The 18,422-nt window shown below is 39.2% G+C and overlaps 3 protein-coding genes across 3 annotated transcripts in view; all 3 read left to right on the top strand.

Annotated features, from left to right (window-relative positions):
• The window catches only part of LOC111609521 (nuclear factor 7, ovary-like), a 26,991-nt gene extending 14,175 nt beyond the window's left edge, over positions 1 to 12,816 (top strand). The window contains exon 2 of the mRNA XM_023338500.1: positions 11,744 to 12,816. The gene's annotated coding sequence lies outside the window, so the exon portion shown is untranslated. The remainder of the gene's footprint in view (positions 1 to 11,743) is intronic.
• LOC111609552 (rab9 effector protein with kelch motifs-like) lies at positions 4,591 to 18,422 on the top strand. The gene is made up of 18 exons (XM_023338675.1): positions 4,591 to 4,652; positions 5,287 to 5,359; positions 5,474 to 5,513; positions 5,765 to 5,843; positions 6,917 to 7,005; positions 7,099 to 7,245; positions 7,328 to 7,379; positions 7,470 to 7,570; positions 7,891 to 7,976; positions 12,932 to 13,013; positions 13,088 to 13,173; positions 13,274 to 13,361; positions 14,201 to 14,249; positions 14,366 to 14,459; positions 14,563 to 14,663; positions 14,778 to 14,862; positions 17,955 to 18,059; positions 18,256 to 18,422. Exons 1-18 carry the CDS (start codon positions 4,591 to 4,593, stop codon positions 18,358 to 18,360), a joined length of 1,524 nt encoding a protein of 507 aa, XP_023194443.1. The 3' UTR covers positions 18,361 to 18,422.
• Positions 10,135 to 11,764, top strand: LOC102218423 (nuclear factor 7, brain-like). Its single transcript, XM_014475776.2, has 2 exons — positions 10,135 to 10,283; positions 10,355 to 11,764. The coding sequence occupies exon 2, from the start codon at positions 10,372 to 10,374 to the stop codon at positions 11,737 to 11,739; it is 1,368 nt and encodes a 455-aa protein (XP_014331262.2). The 5' UTR covers positions 10,135 to 10,283; positions 10,355 to 10,371; the 3' UTR covers positions 11,740 to 11,764.

Raw genomic sequence — 18,422 nt, 5'->3', positions numbered from 1 at the left:
TAACTTGGGAAACAATGATAGAAATTAAAAATATTATTGTGTTAGCCATTTTCAGACCATTAATTTAATGGAGCAAGAATGTTTTAAGAAATGTTTTGAAGAATCTGTTGATTAAAGTTATCACTAATCAGTAAAATAACTCAGGTGGGTCTGAGATGTGGGAGTATAATGATTTTTCTAAACTTGATTTTGATTTTTTTTTTTTTTGATTTACATCCATTTAAAACGATTTTGAATAAAACTTTAAATTCGACGACAAGTAAAAGCCCTAGGTAAAATTGGTATATTTTGAAAATGTCTGGATTTGTTACATTATAATTTCTCCAGGTTTGACTCTTTTGAATTTTGTTTAAGGAACGCATGTAAAATGTTTTAGATAAACGACCAGTAAGATCTAGTTTGTTCTATAAAAGTAATTTAAACTGGACTGTCTAATTCACATTGATATTCATTTTTTGATGGTAAATGTAAGCTTTACAACTACGTTTTTAAGCTTTTGTTTTTGTTTTGTTTCGTTTGTTTAATCCTATTTTTACAAGATTGGTTTAAGAGGAAGATCTGCATATGTTTAATATTCTGGCAAAACGTTACTTTGGAAACATGTCTTTTGAAGCAAATGATTACAGGGTTTTGGTGTTTTCCATCGGTTGGAGCTATAGTATATAAATAATAGAAACGTAAATTGAAGGGATCATATCCACCATTTAATGAGCAGAACTGGACAAAGTAGGAGATAAGGCTTCACGTGATGAGTTGCTCATGGTTTTACACACAGACTGGCCTGGAGTTCCGAGCTCCAGGTAGGACTCTGGACTCTGCAACAAAGGCTGTTGTCATTCGAGGCGGAGTGGGACTGCTTGGAGAAGCGGTCTCACACTTATTTCGACGATAGCAGCCACAGAGCCACGAGTGTTGGAGAATTCACTCGGACACACAGTGAATTGAAGATATTTGTGATGATTACACAAATGAATGATGCCTTTGGAGAATCTGATCTCTGTTTTGTCATTACAGTTTTGCAGCTGTTTTCCTGGTGCCCTGCGGATGTGGTCTCATTCAAAATCTGCGTTCTTTGATAAAAAGGATTAAAGTAATTCCCCGGATGGAAAATAACAAAGCAAATTTATTTTTTTTAGGTGAAACCATCGTTTGATTATGCTGACAGTAATGAAGATGATATTAAAGAATGTTGTAATTGTGTTTCTGATGCTAATGAAATTCATGTTGAAAACAAAATGTCTGTTTAATAACCTGTGACAGGTCATTTCACAAGATCTAGTTTCCTCACGAGGAGATTTCACTTTCTCCTTAAAACTCACTGTTATATTGGCATAATAATCCAATTTTCAGTGAGCAACGGACGCTAAGGTGGAAACCTGAGGTTTCCCACCGAAGAAGATCAGGCTGCAAGAGGATCATCATTAACTTTTTATTGCGTGTTTTCGTTCGTTGCGAACTCTGAAAAGGACTTTCGTTTCGTTTTTTTGCGCGCATTTTTTTGAACATTTCCTGACGAAGACTTCATATTTTTTGAGAGACTGTCGACGGACATTGAAAAAAAAAAAAAACAGAAAAAAGACGAGCAGCAGATTGTAACTTTGTGTGTTTCTCATTTTTTGGCAGATTGTAATTTTGTGATGAATGTTGTCTTTTAAGTTGCAGTGCATTTCTTACTAATTTTTCTATGTATGTCCCTGTTTTATTTTTTCATTTTACACTTTGGGTTTTTGTTTGTCCTGTGTTTTGGTTGTATTGTGATAATTTTGTTTTATGATTTTATATTTTTGGAAGGATATGTATTTCTTACCCTTGGGTTTTGTTTAAAAAGGGGGACTGTATATAATTAGGGTACGTCACTCTTTTGTTTTCTATTATTTCGTTTTTTCTTTTTATTAGTTTAATACATAGTTTTGGTTCTGTATTAGAAGGCTTAATCAATTTTTTGTGAGATCTTTGGTGAAGATCTCAAAAGGGGGACTGTTAAGGAAAAATGATTAATTTTAGTGCTTAATACAGTTAATCTACGACATGTGTAACAGTTATATTCAATACTCTTATTTGGAACAGGTTTCGTCTGAGATGCGGTAAGGAGCTGAATAAGCAGGCATCAGATAAGCAGGGCCCTTTTCCTCCCCCAAAGACAGAGCAATAAAATTAACATTCCAATGGGAGAAGAGACTTCAGAGGTGTCTGTGAAATCTCATCTTAGGACATTTGGCACCAGGGATCTGCCCGTATCAGACAGAGATGAGCACGAAGTGGTCCGCCATTTTACTTAGACAAAAACCAGACACCTTTGCCAGAGCTAGCATTCAATTATCCTCTTTTTTAATAAAGCTCAGATTCTTCCCAAACATTGCAGAATGACTACGGCTGATGTGTTCCACCACTGGGAGCCATTTATTTATGATTGTGGAAGGATTGTGGAAGATGCAGACATTTGTGTTAAACACAAACTTGTGAAAAACCAGAGTGAAGCTTTGAAGATGTGGCCAGAGAGCATGAAATGTTGAGAACAATTTAATGAAAGCAATCTGAAAATTTGAGCTCATGTGGATGAACGTGTGATTGTTTGGGGTTTTTTAAAGTTTGGAGGTCAGGTGAAGCATTTGTCACATTTTTGAAAATAACACCTCCCCCACTTCAACCAACCATGTTAAAAATGTCAGCTAAGACCTATGGCCTGGAGGTTTGTGCAAAGTTTGGCAAACATCTGATGTGTGGTTTTTGCGCAGCATATTTCACAATTTTACAGCGTCACCTAGTGGTGGATATTGACAAGAACTAGCTAGACATGGTCGATGTGTTTGTAGTTGCTGGTATGAAGGAAATTGTGAGATTTTTTAAGATTCCAAAATTACGGCCAACTTAATGTTTAGCTGCGTGTGTAGCCATGTTTAATTAGCTGTTACGTTCTAATCGGGCAAAAAGTAAAAAAATCTGCCACACTAACTTTTTCAGTTTCTTCTTTAGCGTATATTGTGCTGGTTTCATTGGGCTCAGAACTGATCCTTGGGGCCCAGATTGGTTTTGGCTGATGCAATCTTTGTGCTTCTCTGCTGAAAAATATTAGAGCACCGACATTTTTTGCGCTGTGGCTCATCTGTTGGATAATCTTTCTAAGAAGCTTTGCCCATATCAATTTTGTTAATGTGACTTCTAGTTTTGGAGTTATGAGCTGAAACACACATTTCTTACCACAGCGCCACCTGCAGGTGAATGTGGCTGAATTTTTGTATCTGAGAAGTGGGGTGGGTACTTAACCCACACCAAATACAAGTTGTAATAAGTTTCAAGAGGTAGTCTGCATAAGAATATCAGCAGAGAAACATAATAATAATAAGAAGAATGAAAAACGTAGTAAAACCAAAAGGGTTCGCTGGGAGCAGGGAAACTGCCAGGCCTCGTATTGGCCGTCCGCTCACTTCCACGGCTTGGAACCCGAATAATTATATCCAAAACATGCAGCACAGTTATATCCTCCAGGAGGAAGCTAAAAGCTAGCACAGTGCTAAAAGAAACCGAAGGCTCAATGCTACCATCACAACGATGACCAGGACACCATCATGACGCCACGCGGTGAACCGCAGCTTACCGCTTTGCTGTGTTCCTTGTTTCAGTAAACAGAAGCAACTGATGCCTCAATCAGACAAAGTCTTTCACAAAATCCTTCTTGATACCAAAATGGACAAACCTCACTGATGTGGGAAAATTCCTGAGAAAAATAAAATGTAACCAGACCCTTTAAAAGCCTCTGATGCCGGGGGGCGATGTGAGGAATCCTGAGTGTTGATACGAGCTACAACCAAACATTTTGACTTGTTGAACTGAACTTGGACTACAAGTTCAGTTCTGCCAAACCTGAGGGGAAAAAATGAGGATTCACTAAACTGGTTAGCTGGAAGTCATGACCATTTTTAGAAGTTCAAGAGCAAATGCAGCGACATCATAACCAAGAAACGTTAAATAAACTGAAAAATATAACAAAACAATATAAAGGCTGAAAAAAGAAAATGTAGCTCCAACCTTAAAAAAAAGTTTAAGTTGTTACATGCAATTAAATTAAGCTTATTAAATGTATTTTATTTATATTTGACATGACAAATTAATAAACTTAATAAATTGGATACATTTGATTACTTGTAACAGATTATTTTTTAAAGTTAGATCACCTGTGTAGTTTTTTCAGTAAATGTACTGTATGCTGTATTTGGACGCGGTTGCATGGCAACAGTGGCCAGGTGTAGGTTTACCTGTAACCTGAGCCGGATCTCTTATTGTTGGTTTCAGTGAAACAACCAGAGAACAACAGAAGAAGAGACTCTGAACTGAGACCTCCAGATCTCAGCAGGTGAGTTTTATCCTGATTATGGTTTTATGAATCAAACTTTTCTCTGTCTGTAAAACCTGCATCATGATGGGAAGTTATTTGGCAGCTTTTAGTGCCTTCTAGCGGACAAAAGGCGTCATTACATCTAGATTTACCGTTTTGCTACAAACGCAAACAGAAGGAATATGAAAGTAAATATAAAGTATCTGTGATATAAATGTGTGACAGGAAGAGGAGCAGAAGTGAAATCAGAGGTGAAGATGGCTTTAGCCAGCGGACACTGGCTGGAGAAAGAAATCAGAGGAGAACCTCCGAGTCCCAGGTCAGTGTGACGAAGGGCCGGCCCAAGGCAATGCAAGTTGAGCGGCTGCTTAGGGCACCAAGAGCACCAAGCTAGCATAATTAAGATATATATATATATTTAAAATAACATTAAATAATTCAAACTAAATGCTATTAAACATGGAAAAAAACAATTTCCATATTGTTTTTATAGTTGTGACACAATAATAGTTAATCTCTCTCTGTTGATGGCTGCTGCCTCTGTTGGGGAAAAATAAAATATTAACCTGTTTTAATTGTAAATTTAGTGTTTATCACCTGAAGTTACTTTCAAACAGTTAAATTAAATATGGCACCTAAAATACTACTCTGCATTTCAAAATCCAAATAATTATTTTGTTTGTTATTCCTGTGAGTCTAAAATCATCAGCCATAATAACTCTGATGTGATGTAAGCTAATTACAAATTAAGCTAATGCTAGCAAGTACGCTACACAGAGTAGTTTATGAACGATAAGGCATCTGATGTTGAGATGTTGAAATGGGGCCCCCAAAAATCTGCTTGGGGCCCCAAACAGGCTTGGTCCGGCCCTGAAGTGACGTCAGGAGCAGCTAATTAAAGTGAATAACAGTTTGTGACGCCGACGTGTTTTAAACTGAGCATGTTTCTGCAGACATGGTCACGCTGTAGCTGTGGCTGGAAGCGTCGCCTTTCTGTTCGGAGGAGCGAGTAGCATCAGCCCAGAGGTGACGAAAACACTCAAACTAAAACAAGAAACACATTTATGATCATTTACTCTCTTTTTGGTACATTTAAAGGAAATTAAATCTTAATTTATTAACTTTGTTTTCCTTCTTTAGGTCAGTCCTGTTTACTTCTCTGACTTCTACATGCTAACAGGTAGCAGACCAATAGCATGTAGCCTTCAGTGTTTCATTTTATGCTTTAATGTTGACAAAAAACACAACAGACTGTCCAGTAAGCCTGTTGTCCATTAAAACAGTTTTTCTAAAATAATAATCAGAATAAAATCCATTCTTGACTCTTATTTGCTGTTTCTTGCTAAACGTTGCAGTTTGGCTGTGAACTCATGAAGTTTCTCTGTGACGTAGCTGCGATCTGGAAATGATTCCCAGGTTTGATGATTGCAGTGACTCCTGATGATGTGACCTGGGAGGAGATTCCTCAGAGCGGAGAAATCCCGTCGGCCAGAGAAGGACACACACTCTGGTAAATCCCACTCCAACATGGCCGCCAGCAGGTAGCATGGAGGTAGCGATGAATCAGAACAGGTGACAAAACTTTCTACAGAAACTAAACTGAAGTTATTGTCTGTGAACCTAAAGAGGAACGATCTGGAACCACAGCTTCAGTTATCACAGCTGGAAACCAGAGATCAGGCTGAAATCTGGGTTTGGACCTCCAGAGCCACATAAAGACGGTTACAAAATCGGCCTTCTATGACCTGAAGAACATTTCCAGGATTAAAGGACTAATGTCCCAGCAAGATCTAGAGCGGAGGTGTCCAAAGTGTGGCCGTGGGGCCATTTACGGCCCTGGGAACAATTCTGAGTGGCTCTTGATCACAGTCCAGGAAGTTGGCGGAGATTTAAAAACAATATTGGGGTGAATTGCAACACAAAGTATTCATCCAGGTTTTTACTTTGAATTTATTTTCCTTTAATAGGAAACTGAGTCACAAAAAACAGTTTCCTTTCCTTTGTTAGGGAAATGAAATGAAACTGCTGAGCAGTCTTCAACCACTTCAAAATAAGAGCATGGACATAAACTTCTAACTACTTCAGATGTCAAACTTTATTCAACTGAAAGTTTACAAAACTGTACAAAAGTTTACAAAAGTAAATTAGCGCTTTAGAATTTATCCAAAAGCTAATGCTAAAGCTAAGTGTGCTAAAGGTGTTCAAAGTTAGCTGTGCTATTAGCGCAGTAGCGGAAGTGTTTCCATCACTGGACTTGACTAAAGGGTTTACTGTGTTATGATTGTATCCTTGGTTTGTATTTATTATTGGAATCTCCAGAATCATAACTTTCTAAATATTCAAGGATCCTTGAATCCTTGAAGGGAAAGATTGTTGCAACAAAAAGGACACGCCTCCTTGCTATTTTCTGCCTGCTGGACATAGAAGCGCTAATGAGTTAATCACTAACTGCACAGGTACAAATATGGGACATTAACTGGGGAAAAGCAGCTTATGTCCAAAGAAAGTTTGACCAACCTTTGAAAACTCAACTGCACTGTTGATGTTTGGCCCTGATGTGATGAGACATCGTCTGCTGCTCAGCGTCGTCAGAGGGAAGCTGTATCTGTTTGGAGGATCCTCCAGTCCTGAAGCCTCCGAATGCCTCCCAGGCGTCTACAGCTTCGACGTCGGTGAGGCCAGTGCCCCATCGCCTCCTTCCCTCCTGGTTTGGTCTTTAGCTTCACGTCTCTCGGCGTTCTGATGACGTTCCATGTTCTCTGCAGTGTCTTTGGCCTGGGAATGCCTGTCAGCCGGCGGCGTGGCTCCCAGGGTTCTCCGGTCCGGCTCTGCTGCCGCTGGAGACAACATCTACATGTACGGAGGGCGGCTGGAGGGCGAGCCAACCGACGACCTCCTGGTCTTCAACACAGGTTAAAAACTCATCCTGAATCATTTCTGTCCAGAGAAAATGAAGCATGTTGGACTGAAGTCTGGATCCTGACTTTGTTTCAGTGTCTGTCACCTGGACTCCGGTTAAAACCAGCGGATCGCTTCCTCCTGCCCTGTGAGACTCAATCAGATCAAATCACATTGATCCACTTTAATCACCGAGTCACATCCTGGATATTCATATCGTCTGTTTCTGCCTCTCCAGATGGGGGCAGAGTTTCACTCAGGCTGGAGATCAGCTCTTCATGTTTGGAGGTTACGGAGCAGGAGGAACGTTTTGTAAGGACCTTTACGCTCTGAACACAGGTAAACTTTGGCTCAGGTTGGGATCCACTTTGAAGCAACACATCATGACACAATATGTGTTTATTTTAAACGTCTTCAACTCAATAAATAAATATGAAAATGTTGATTCTGATTTCATTACAGGAATGTTAAAATCAGCTGTACAAAACCTGAAAGTATCAAAACTTTTTAAGATTCAAAGAATCCCCATGTAAAAACCAGTTTTTATGGATTTCTAACCAACTCTCCCAGTTTTTGAGACTAAATTCAGACTAAGAAACCAAAAGGAAACCTTTGTGCTCCAAGCTCTGGTTAGTTAGGGAGTCTCTTTGTGTTTTCAGAGAAGCTGCAGTGGCAGAAATGGGAGGTGAAGGGAGAATCTCCTCCAGTCTGTAGTGGACAGACACTGACTGCACACCATGACAAGGTACACACACACACACACAGTGTTGTATAGTAACGAAGTAAAAATACTTCACTACTTTACTTAAGTATATTTTGGAGTACTTCATACTTTCCTCAAGTATGAACATTTTTGATGACTTTCACTTTTACTTCACTATATTTCCGAACTTAATTGCGTACTTTTACTCCGATACATTTTCAATGTGTGGTTTAGTTACTCGTTACAAAAAAGCGAGAGAGAGAAACAAAGTGTTTTGATCCCACCTACTGATTAGCAAGTAGCAAGCAGGCTACCGAACAAAGTCGGTAGCCTACTTGCCTGGGCTTGTTCATCACCACCAATAGGATACACCTGTTTCGCTTCTCCCATTAAACACAAAGCAAGTCTCGCAATCAGCAGCAGCCACATGGAGGAGGAGACGGAGACCACAACGACTGCAACTACGTCGGACACGGCTCCAGGGGAACCACCAGCTGGTGATGAGAGCCCATGGCCTTATTTAAACACAATATACTCTTTCGTAGGTGTTAAAGATTCGTCGTACCGCATGCAGTTTATGTTATTCCTGCCCGAAAATGTGGAAATTCTATCTTACAAAAACTCCCCATCCAACTTGAAGAAACACATCGAGGTAACGTCTTATGAAATGGTTATAATCCTCCTGTTTCAGTAACTATAGCTTGGTCACTAGGCACTACTGTATTGTGAAATCTTGACCATAAATGAACTTTGTTTGGCATTGTTTCAGTTCCATACGTGGTGTATTTAGCTTAGGCCTAATGTTGACTGTAGCAGGCTACCTAGACTCCTCTGTTCAAGGGGGACAGAAGCCATAGCGATAGCAATTTAGACTAAATTTAAAGAAGATAGGAAAGGCATGCAAGTTCAAAACCAGGTTTACAGATGCCAATAAGCTGCATTTCCCTCCCAATTCTTTTTTTCTTTTGCATAATGACCAGTTGTGTGCACCACCTACTGACTGTAGGATTGACTGATTCACTGATTTGTGAAGTAGAGTAATCGTAACAGCTCTTTTTCTTCATGTTGGCCGCATTTTCTGTACTATTTATTTTTCTCATTTTCAGCACTGACCTTACTAAAAGGGAAAACTTGAGGCTTACAAAAACTTTGTATTTTCTGTCCTGGAGGGTTTACTAAGAAGCTGGTTCAGTTGTAAAGCAGGTTAAGTTAACCTTGTGCTATAGGTAAAGCACCTAATTTTCTTAACTAAATGATGCCTGCAGGTATATCTATTAGCAGGTTTAATTTTGCCTGTACTTGGTTGGGTACATTATTTTAAGTGTATTTGACAAGTTGACCAAAATATAAAAAATGTCATTCAAACTGCATTTGCCTTGTTTTACTTTTCATTACATTACTTGAGTACATCCATTTTTACAGTAATTTCCATACTTAAGTACAAGAAGTTTCAGATACTTTAAGACTTTAACTCAAGTAACATTTCAGTCAGTGACTTGGACTTTTACCAAAGTCATATTTTGGAGAGGTACTTATACTTTTACTTGACTCTGAGATTTCAGTACTTTATACAACACTGCACACACACACACACACACACACACACACACACACACACTGAAGAGGTGAACTGGTGTAGAGACACTATTAAACTGCTGAAGAAAAAGTTCTTTAGGGTTTGAAATGTTTCTTTTTTTCATGTCTCATGTTTCATCATGTTTATATGACAATAATGTCCTGGTCAGGTACGAAAAGGGAAAATGTATGGAAAGCAGTTAAAAAATATCCAAAGAAAACCCCTGAAGTATTTTGAGAAATGTGAAGAACTACAGATTAAGACTACTTATTGATTGCATTGATTGATTGATTGATCAGATATTGGATTGGTTGGTTTAAGTCTTATATTCTCAGATATATTTCATTGTTTTCATTTACAGTATTTTGTGTAATATTTAAAAATTAACATTTTAAGCCTCAGTGTGAAAAAACATTTCAGATTCTAAAAACTATTCTTTGTAAGAAGGAAAATTCTACTCAACACCAAACATTACCTTCACCTCCAGTGCTGTAGTTTTTCTGAAACTGCAGGTTGACTGTAAATCCTCCAGAGGGCGCCACATCTCCGTCTAAAGACTGAAATTCCAACAGGAACTCTTGGAAAAAATGAACAGGAAACAGTTGAGAGAAAAACTCACTGAGTAAACACCCTGAGGAGGAACTCTGAGTCCTGCCTTCGTCTCCGACTGAAATCAAACTAACACTGAACAAGGAGAACAGAGAGAGAACTGAGCAACTAGACACTGAAACACAGACTGCTGCAGGAGGAAAAACAAGACAATCAAAGTCAAAGTAAGTTCAGAAAGTTTCTACAGGAGAGAAACTGACTTCCTGGTTTGACTTTCTGTCTGCTGTGATTTCAGCTTCACTCTGAGACAAAATGGCTTCCAGATCAGACGATGATCTCTGCTGTCCGGTCTGTGTGGAAATATTTAAGGATCCGGTTATTCTGTCATGTAGCCACAGCTTCTGTAAGGAGTGTCTGCAGAAATATTGGAGAGAGAAACCAGTAAAAGAGTGTCCACTTTGTAAAAGGAGATCTTCTAAAGATATTCCACCTTTAAATCTGGCTCTGAAGAATCTCTGTGAGTCTTTCTTACAGCAGAGAGAGCAGAGAGCTTCAGAGGATCTCTGCTCTCTGCACTCTGAGAAACTCAAACTCTTCTGTCTGGACCATCAGCAGCCAGTTTGTCTCGTCTGCAGAGATTCAGAAAAACACACCAATCACAGATTCAGACCCATCGAGGAAGTTGCTCAGCAACACAAGAAGAACCTTCAGGAAACTCTGGAGCCTTTAAAGAAGAAGCTGGAGCTCAGGAAGAAAGTTCAGGAGGAGTTTGATCAGACAGCAGAACACCTGAAGGTCCAGGCCCGACACACAGAGAGGCAGATTATGGAGCAGTTTAAGCAGCTTCATCAGTTTCTAGCAGAGGAAGAGGAGGCCAGGCTGGCTGCACTGAGGGAGGAAGAGGAGCAGAAGAGGGAGAAGATGGAGGCTCTGAGCAGAGAGATAGCAGCTCTGTCAGACACAATCAGAGCCACAGAGGAGGAGCTGAGAGCTGAAGACGTCTCATTCCTGCACAACTACAAGGCTGCAGTGGAAAGAGTCCAGCGCTGCCCCCTGCTGGAGGATCCACAGCTGCCCTCAGGAGCTCTGATAGACCAGGCCAAACATCTGGGCAACCTGGCCTTCAACATCTGGAGCAACATGGAGAACATGGTGACCTACACTCCTCTGGTTCTGGACCCAAACACGGCTGGGTCAAGACTCCATCTGTCTGAAAATCTGACCAGCATTAGAGTAGGAGTGGAACAGCAACTTCCTGATAATCCAGAGAGATTTGATTATTACTGGTGCTCGTCTGTTCTGAGTTCTGATGGTTTTAACTCAGGGAACCACAGCTGGGATGTTGATGTTGGAGACAGTGAAGCCTGGAGACTTGGTGTGTTAGAAGAGTCTGTTCAGAGGAAGGAAAGCATAAAGTCTGGATTGTTGTTTATAAATAATTACTATGCATTTTCTCCACCAGCTCCTTCCACTCGTCTCTCAGTCCAGAAGAATCCCCAGAGGATCAGAGTGAATCTGGACTGGGACAGAGGAAAGCTGTCCTTCTCTGATCTGGATACTAACACACACATACACACCTTCACACACACCTTCACTCACAAGATGTTTCCATTCTTCGCCACTGATAAAACATTAAAGATCGTACCGATGAAGATCTCAGTGATCAAGCAGCAGCTCTGATGATCTCAGCATGAAGATCAGAGAGAGAAAGAACCTCAGAGGACACAAGTCAACAGTCTAACTGTCTAATTTTACACCGACAGAAAGAGAAACAAAAGACAAACCACAGCAAGAAAAGATGTATTCATATGTAATAACAATTATAAAATTGCTGAAAAGTACATGGTACAAATTAATAGAAGGTATATTTGGTGACGACCGTAGCCCAACGTGAAGTTTATCTGAATTCAAACTTGGTTTTTGTTTTAATACAACTCAGAGTGAGAGGTCTTTGTTTCTGTTCTAGTCTCTGGATATTTTTTATGCTTTTAGGGAGCTGATGTATAAAAATATGTGAAGTTTAATTAAAATGTGATTTAAAAAGATCCCAGCAGAACCTGCAAGTTTTCATTTGGTATTTGCTTTTGTTTCACATGTTACATGTTTGGACCTTTAGAAAACAAAATGTCACTTTGAGTGCTGCTGTTTAGCTGCGTGCTAACAGTTTTAACATGTGGAGTCTGTTTTGTCTCTTACAATCAATAAAAACATCCCGTGCCATAACACAGATATTTCTTGTATACGGTTGTTGGATAAATTGTATTTTTAGTAATTATCAAATATTCGTTGTATCATGTAGTCTTGTAGTTACATTTAGAGAATGTTTAATTATATGTTTTTTCTTTGTTTCTTCTTTTTTAAGTAATGTTTCTGTGTGTTAAATAACTGATTCTTTCCTGTGACTTCCTTGAGATGCCATCAGCAAAGCCTGGGAGATAGCAGAGACAACTCTTCTAGCAGAGTTTATTGCCCAGCAATAAACTCTGCTCTCCTGTGTGATATACAACTTGTTTTACTCAATGCCGGCTGTGTCTGGTACTCGATTGGAGCAAGAAGGATTTAGATTGTAGATAACATGTGTCTAAATAGTAAACGTCATTAGCGCTGCAACTATGTGATGAATTGTTTTTCCCCCTCCCTTTGAGAAGTTGCAAGCGCCCAATGTACGAGGGTTTCTGAGAGTAATAAAAAGAGAGGAGCGGACAGATGTGTTTCAGAGCGATAGGAGATTTGTAACTGAAAGCACATCTCTGTCCGTTCTCCTCGCGAGTACAAAGAATCTAACTCTCTTGTCTTTCCTGTGTTTGTTTAAATTGTCTCTAATAGGTATTTAGACCTGACAACAGTCTTTGTTGTGTTTCTTCCCTTGAAGGACATCTATCTGTTTGGAGGACAAATCTGCAGTAAGGAATCCACAGCAACGTCGTCCAATGAAATCCATAAACTCAGTATTGGTATGTGGTAGTAAAAGTGTCAGTTTGATGTAAATAAATGCAGAAGAGTGAAATATTTCATTCTGTGTCTCCAGCCAAGATGAAGTGGAAGGTTCCTCTGTATGTTGGGATTCCTCCGGCCCGTCGGCACGGCCACGCTGCCTTCATCCTGCACAGTCACGTCAGATGGCTTCTCATATTTATACTCATATATATATATTTATATATCAGAATGACATCACATGTTCTCCAACACCACGTTTCTGTTCGCTGGTCCACAGCTGTATGTGTTTGGAGGGAAGAATGAAGAGCAGGATTTGAATGACTTGAAGGTGATGAAGCTGATCAATCCGTCTGAGAGACAACCAGGTACATTAACCACCTGTCCTTCCTGTCTGGAGTCAACAAAGTATAAAAACCTTTAAAGTGATTCAAGTTTCAATAAAGTCAAAAAATCTCCCACTAAAAAACTTTCAAAAACTCAAGTGCTACACCTAAAAATAGAGCATTAATTCATCATAAATAGTGTAAAATACGATGTAGTCTGAATATATAATATTATAGAATAACAATATTAATGTGATTTAAAGATAGTAAACATTTGGATCACACTGAAGCTGGACAATATTATACAGAATAGAAGGCATCATTTGTTTATTTCTCATTACTTGCAACATTTGAACAATTTGAGACTTTCAGAATTAAAAAATAATATTACAACTTTTAGAAAGAGCATTAAAAAGTAACTTTGTTCTGATAAGAAGTGAACTGAATACATTGGTTGGTTGGATCTTTGCTTTGTATTATTTCAAAATCAGTGATTAATTGGTTGTTTACCTGGTTGGATGATTGATTTGTTGGATGGTTGGTTGGATGAACAATTGGTTCGATGAGTATTGACTGGTGGTTGGTTGTTTGGATGGTTGATGTACCATTGATTGGTTGATTGGTTGAATGAACTTTGGTTTTGGTTGAGTTTGATTAGTTGGGTGGCTAATTGGTTGGATGAAAGGTTGGTTGGTTTTTGGAGAGCTGGTTAGTTAGATGAATGATTAGTTGGATGGATGATCGGTTGGCTGGTTGGTTAAATGGATGGTTAGTTGGTTGATTGGTTGGTTGGTTGATTGGTTGGTTGTTTGGATGTTTAGCTGGTTGTCTTCCTGTGTGATTGACTGACTGACTGGTTTGATGAACTGGTTTTTCCCCAGTGATGAAGGAGATCCTGTCAGAGTTCGGTCTGCAGGGCGTCAGCCACAGGTTGGTGGTCCAGCAGCTGTTTCTCTGTTTCAGGTGGAGCTGATCGTCGCGCTCCACCAGAGTCTCATCTCTCAGTTTTACAAACGTTCTTTCACTCTGGTTTTTACTGCCAACAGCTTCACTCCCACTAAGGTTCCCAACGTTCGCTATGAGCTGAGCGACGCGGCTCCGTCCACCCAGCCCAGAACAGCAGCAGCAGCTAATATACAGGTGGAGCACACACACACACACACACACGCCCACACACACACACACACTTCTGTTTCGGGTTTGGGTTGAAACTCTGCGATGACTCAAACTTTTCCTGCTGCAGGTTTGTGTCCACAGAGACTTCAGCGCCGTTCGAGATCAGGCCATGAAAATGATCCAGGCAGCCTTCACTCTGTTGGACCAGGAGTTTCAGAAACTAGATCGGTTCATTCATTCATTCATTCATTCATTCATTCATTCATTCATTCATTCATTCATTCATCTCTTTGTAGCTTCTGTATCGACTAACTCTACAGATGATTTATTTTCTTTATTCAGGGAGAAGTTAGAAGTTTCTAAAGCCGCTGCAGCTCTACACAGGGACAGAAAGGAGCATGAAGCTCACAGAGAACGACAACAACAGGTTAATCTGGTTTAATCCTGTTCACTCTAATTTACAGCAAATAAAGAAATGTATGGTGCAGTTTATATAGGTGTCTGTGTAATTGGGGCCTGCCATGCAAAGCAATGGCAGGAACCTATTGCTATTGTCGGAGAAAGTGTTTCTTTATTCTTTATTTTTCTTCCGTAACCGTTAATGCGGCTCATACCGCTTGGTGCACACCTACAAATGAGGTATCAAAACCTGCAGAAAATTCACGCCATTCCAGCTATTACTTCTGGTGGGATTTGGGCTTAACGTGGCGACATAATTCGCAAAAAACTACGAAAAAAAACCCATTATAACTCAATGGGAAAAATCCTAGAAATACCCTATTTTTGAGGATTTGCTGTGTCGTCACAAATTCACCTAGAAATGCCATTCAAATTTCATTTTGTAGATACGTCTGTGATCTCTTCGAAAGTGAAGACGGCTCGTCGATACCAGTTACGGTTTGTCCACAATTTGCCTCTAAGCGACCCAAAGTTTCTCATTTTTCTTCACATTAGAGTGACAGCCCATCTCGGTTCATATCTGGGCACAACATTTCTTTCTCTCATCACTGTAAATGCTCTGAGTGAGGTACAGATATGAATCTCGGGACTATCGCAGAAGACACATTGAACTGTCATACGCTTAAAACGCTTTTCGAATATGTATTACGGTTCCCGAACAAGAAGGATTTGTTTCCAATGCTTTTTTTCAGTAAAGTGTGTTTGCTCAAACACACTTGTGTGTTTGACAGCTCAGAGCTCAGAGCTCACACCTGCTGAGACCATTATTTGCCATAGCAACGGAACTCAAGAGGCTATTGGCTGCTGGTTAGGACTACGAATACGCATCACTGTAGTTCTATCTATAGTGGAATACTCAGTTGAAACAGATCAGGACTGAACTGGCCTTTACAACTAATTGCTGCTTTGGGCTGTATATAACTGATTTAACTCAGTAACTGTTACACATGGGATTAGTTTTACACTTTAAAATTAAGCATATTGAAAATTTCACAATAAAAGCCCTGAATATTTTTACATGACGTAATTGCTCTTTTTTGGCTTTATTTGACTTTTTCATCCAAAGCACTGTTACACATGGTATTAGTTTGGCCCTTTAAAATGAAGCTTAACAAAAATTTCAAAATAAAAGCCTTGAATATTTTTACATGACATAATTGCTCTTTTTGGCTTTATTTGACTTTTTCATCCAAAGCACTGTTACACATGGTATTAGTTCAGAACTTTAAAATGAAGCATACTGAAAATTTCAAAATAAAAGCCTTGAATATTTTTACATCATGTAATTGCTCTTTTTGGCTTTATATGACTTTTTCATCCAAAGCACTGTTACACATGGGATTAGTTTGGAACTTTAAAATGAAGCATACTGAAAATTTCAAAATAAAAGCCTTGAATATTTTTACATCATGTAATTGCTCTTTTTGGCTTTATTTGACTTTTTCATCCAAAGCACTGTTACACATGGTATTAGTTTGGAACTTTAAAATGGAGCATAATAATAATTTCAAAATAAAAGCCTTGAATATTTTTACATCATGTAATTGCTGTTTTTGGCTTTGTATGACTTTTTCATCCAAAGCACTGTTACACATGGGATTAGTTCGGAACTTTAAAATGAAACATACTGAAAATTTCAAAATAAAAGCCTTGAATATTTTTACATCATGTAATTGCTCTTTTTGGCTTTATTTGACTTTTTCATCCAAAGCACTGTTACACATGGGATTAGTTTGGCCCTTTGAAATGAAGCATACTGAAAATTTTAAAATAAAAGCCTTGAATATTTTTACATGACGTAATTGCTGTTTGTGGCTTTATGTGACTTTTTCATCCAAAGCACTGTTACACATGGGATTAGTTTGGCCCTTTGAAATGAAGCATACTGAAAATTTTAAAATAAAAGCCTTGAATATTTTTACATGACGTAATTGCTCTTTTTGGCTTTATTTTACTTTTCCATCCAAAGCACTGTTACACATGGGATTAGTTTGGAACTTTAAAATTAAGCATACTGAAAATTTCAAAATAAAAGCCTTGAATATTTTACATGACGTAATTGCTTTTTTTGGCCGTATATGACTTTTTCATCCAAAGCACTGTTACACATGGGATTAGTTCGGAACTTTAAAATGGAGCATACTGAAAATTTCAAAATAAAAGCCTTGAATATTTTTACGTCAGCTACTTGTGTTTTGAGCATTATATAACTATTTTAACCCAAGGACTATTACGCATGGGATTAGTTTGGCCCTTTGAAATGAAGTTTAACAAAACTTCCAAAATAAAAGCCTTGACAACATTTTAAATCGTACCGAATGGTGCACGTCCGCCTCGCTTAACGTTCTTGCGGTTCTCCGCGTGCCACTGGTTACGTTGCGGCGTTCTTTGGCGTCGACGCCGATTTGTGGCGTGACGACGCCGGGCCCAAGCCCGACGGGCGCGCCTTGGCAGGCCCCGGCTAAATTTCTTCAGAAATTTTGTTTTTCTAGTTTAATCTAATCTAATCTAATCTGAAGAAATAATTTTGCCTAATCTGGAGAAACTCAAATCTAATCTAATCTTGATCAACTTGAATTTAAGCTCGCCTAATTTGGGCACACACCAATTTAGTGCAATATAATGTAATCTGGAGAAACTTTAATCTTTTCTAATCTAATCCAGAAAAACTCTAAACTCATCTGGACAAATACGAGTACAGTGTAATCTAATCCAACCTGGAGAAACTAATCTATTCTGGACAGATAAAGGCAGTCCAGTCTGAAGAAACTCCCATGTAATCTAATCTAATCTTGAGAAACGTTGACATAATCTGGTCAGGACAAACTCTGATCTGATGTGATCAGTTCTAAAATGACAAAATCTCAAATATTTTTGGACCGTACAGAATATAATTTAATCTCAAAAGGTTTGAGATTACAAAGCAAATGTAATCTCAGCTGGTCTAAAGTCTCTAAACAAATCAGATTTAATCTGATAGCAACAGGTTACAGTCATCCTAATCTGGTTTCAGTTTGCAGATTATGACATTAAAATATTTTTCTTCCTGGATGTTTTTAGGAGCTGAAGGAGATGCTGGAGAAACATCGCAACCAGAACGAGGCGTGGCTCCGGGCGAGAGCCGAGGAGAACGACCGAGAGAGGAGGGAGCTCAGCAGGCTGCGGGTCAGACACACACACACACACACACACCTACACACACACACACACACACACACACCGACACACACACCTACACACACACACCTACACACACACACTCCTCACAGTCCTGACCAGCACCTCTACTCTCTTAAATTTTAATTTAAACAGTGTTTATTTGGTTTTGGTCTGTACGTTAATCTCCTGGCCGTTTCCTCAGGAGGAGGTTCTGCAGGACCAGGAGAGGCTGAAGGAGGAGCAGAGCAGCGTCCAGAAACGCAGCGAACATCTGCTGTCCATCATGCAGCAGTTCAAAGGAATGTAGAAAACACTCAGCAAAAACCATGAAAATGGGAAATTATTTGAAATAGAAAGTTTGTTTGATTC

The sequence above is a fragment of the Xiphophorus maculatus genome, chromosome 8 (genome assembly GCF_002775205.1).
Source record: "Xiphophorus maculatus strain JP 163 A chromosome 8, X_maculatus-5.0-male, whole genome shotgun sequence".
Taxonomy (NCBI): Eukaryota; Metazoa; Chordata; class Actinopteri; order Cyprinodontiformes; family Poeciliidae; genus Xiphophorus; species Xiphophorus maculatus.
The sequence above is the reverse complement of the archived record's forward strand: the minus strand, read 5'-3'. Positions and strand labels throughout refer to the sequence as shown.

Coding starts and splice junctions, on each gene's coding strand:
- LOC111609552 (XM_023338675.1), top strand. CDS start 4,591: ATGGCTTTAGCCAGCGGACACTGGCTGGAGAAAGAAATCAGAGGAGAA. Junction 4,653..5,286: donor GGAGAACCTCCGAGTCCCAG/GTCAGTGTGACG, acceptor ATGTTTCTGCAG/ACATGGTCACGCTGTAGCTG. Junction 7,006..7,098: donor CGTCTACAGCTTCGACGTCG/GTGAGGCCAGTG, acceptor TGTTCTCTGCAG/TGTCTTTGGCCTGGGAATGC.
- LOC102218423 (XM_014475776.2), top strand. CDS start 10,372: ATGGCTTCCAGATCAGACGATGATCTCTGCTGTCCGGTCTGTGTGGAA.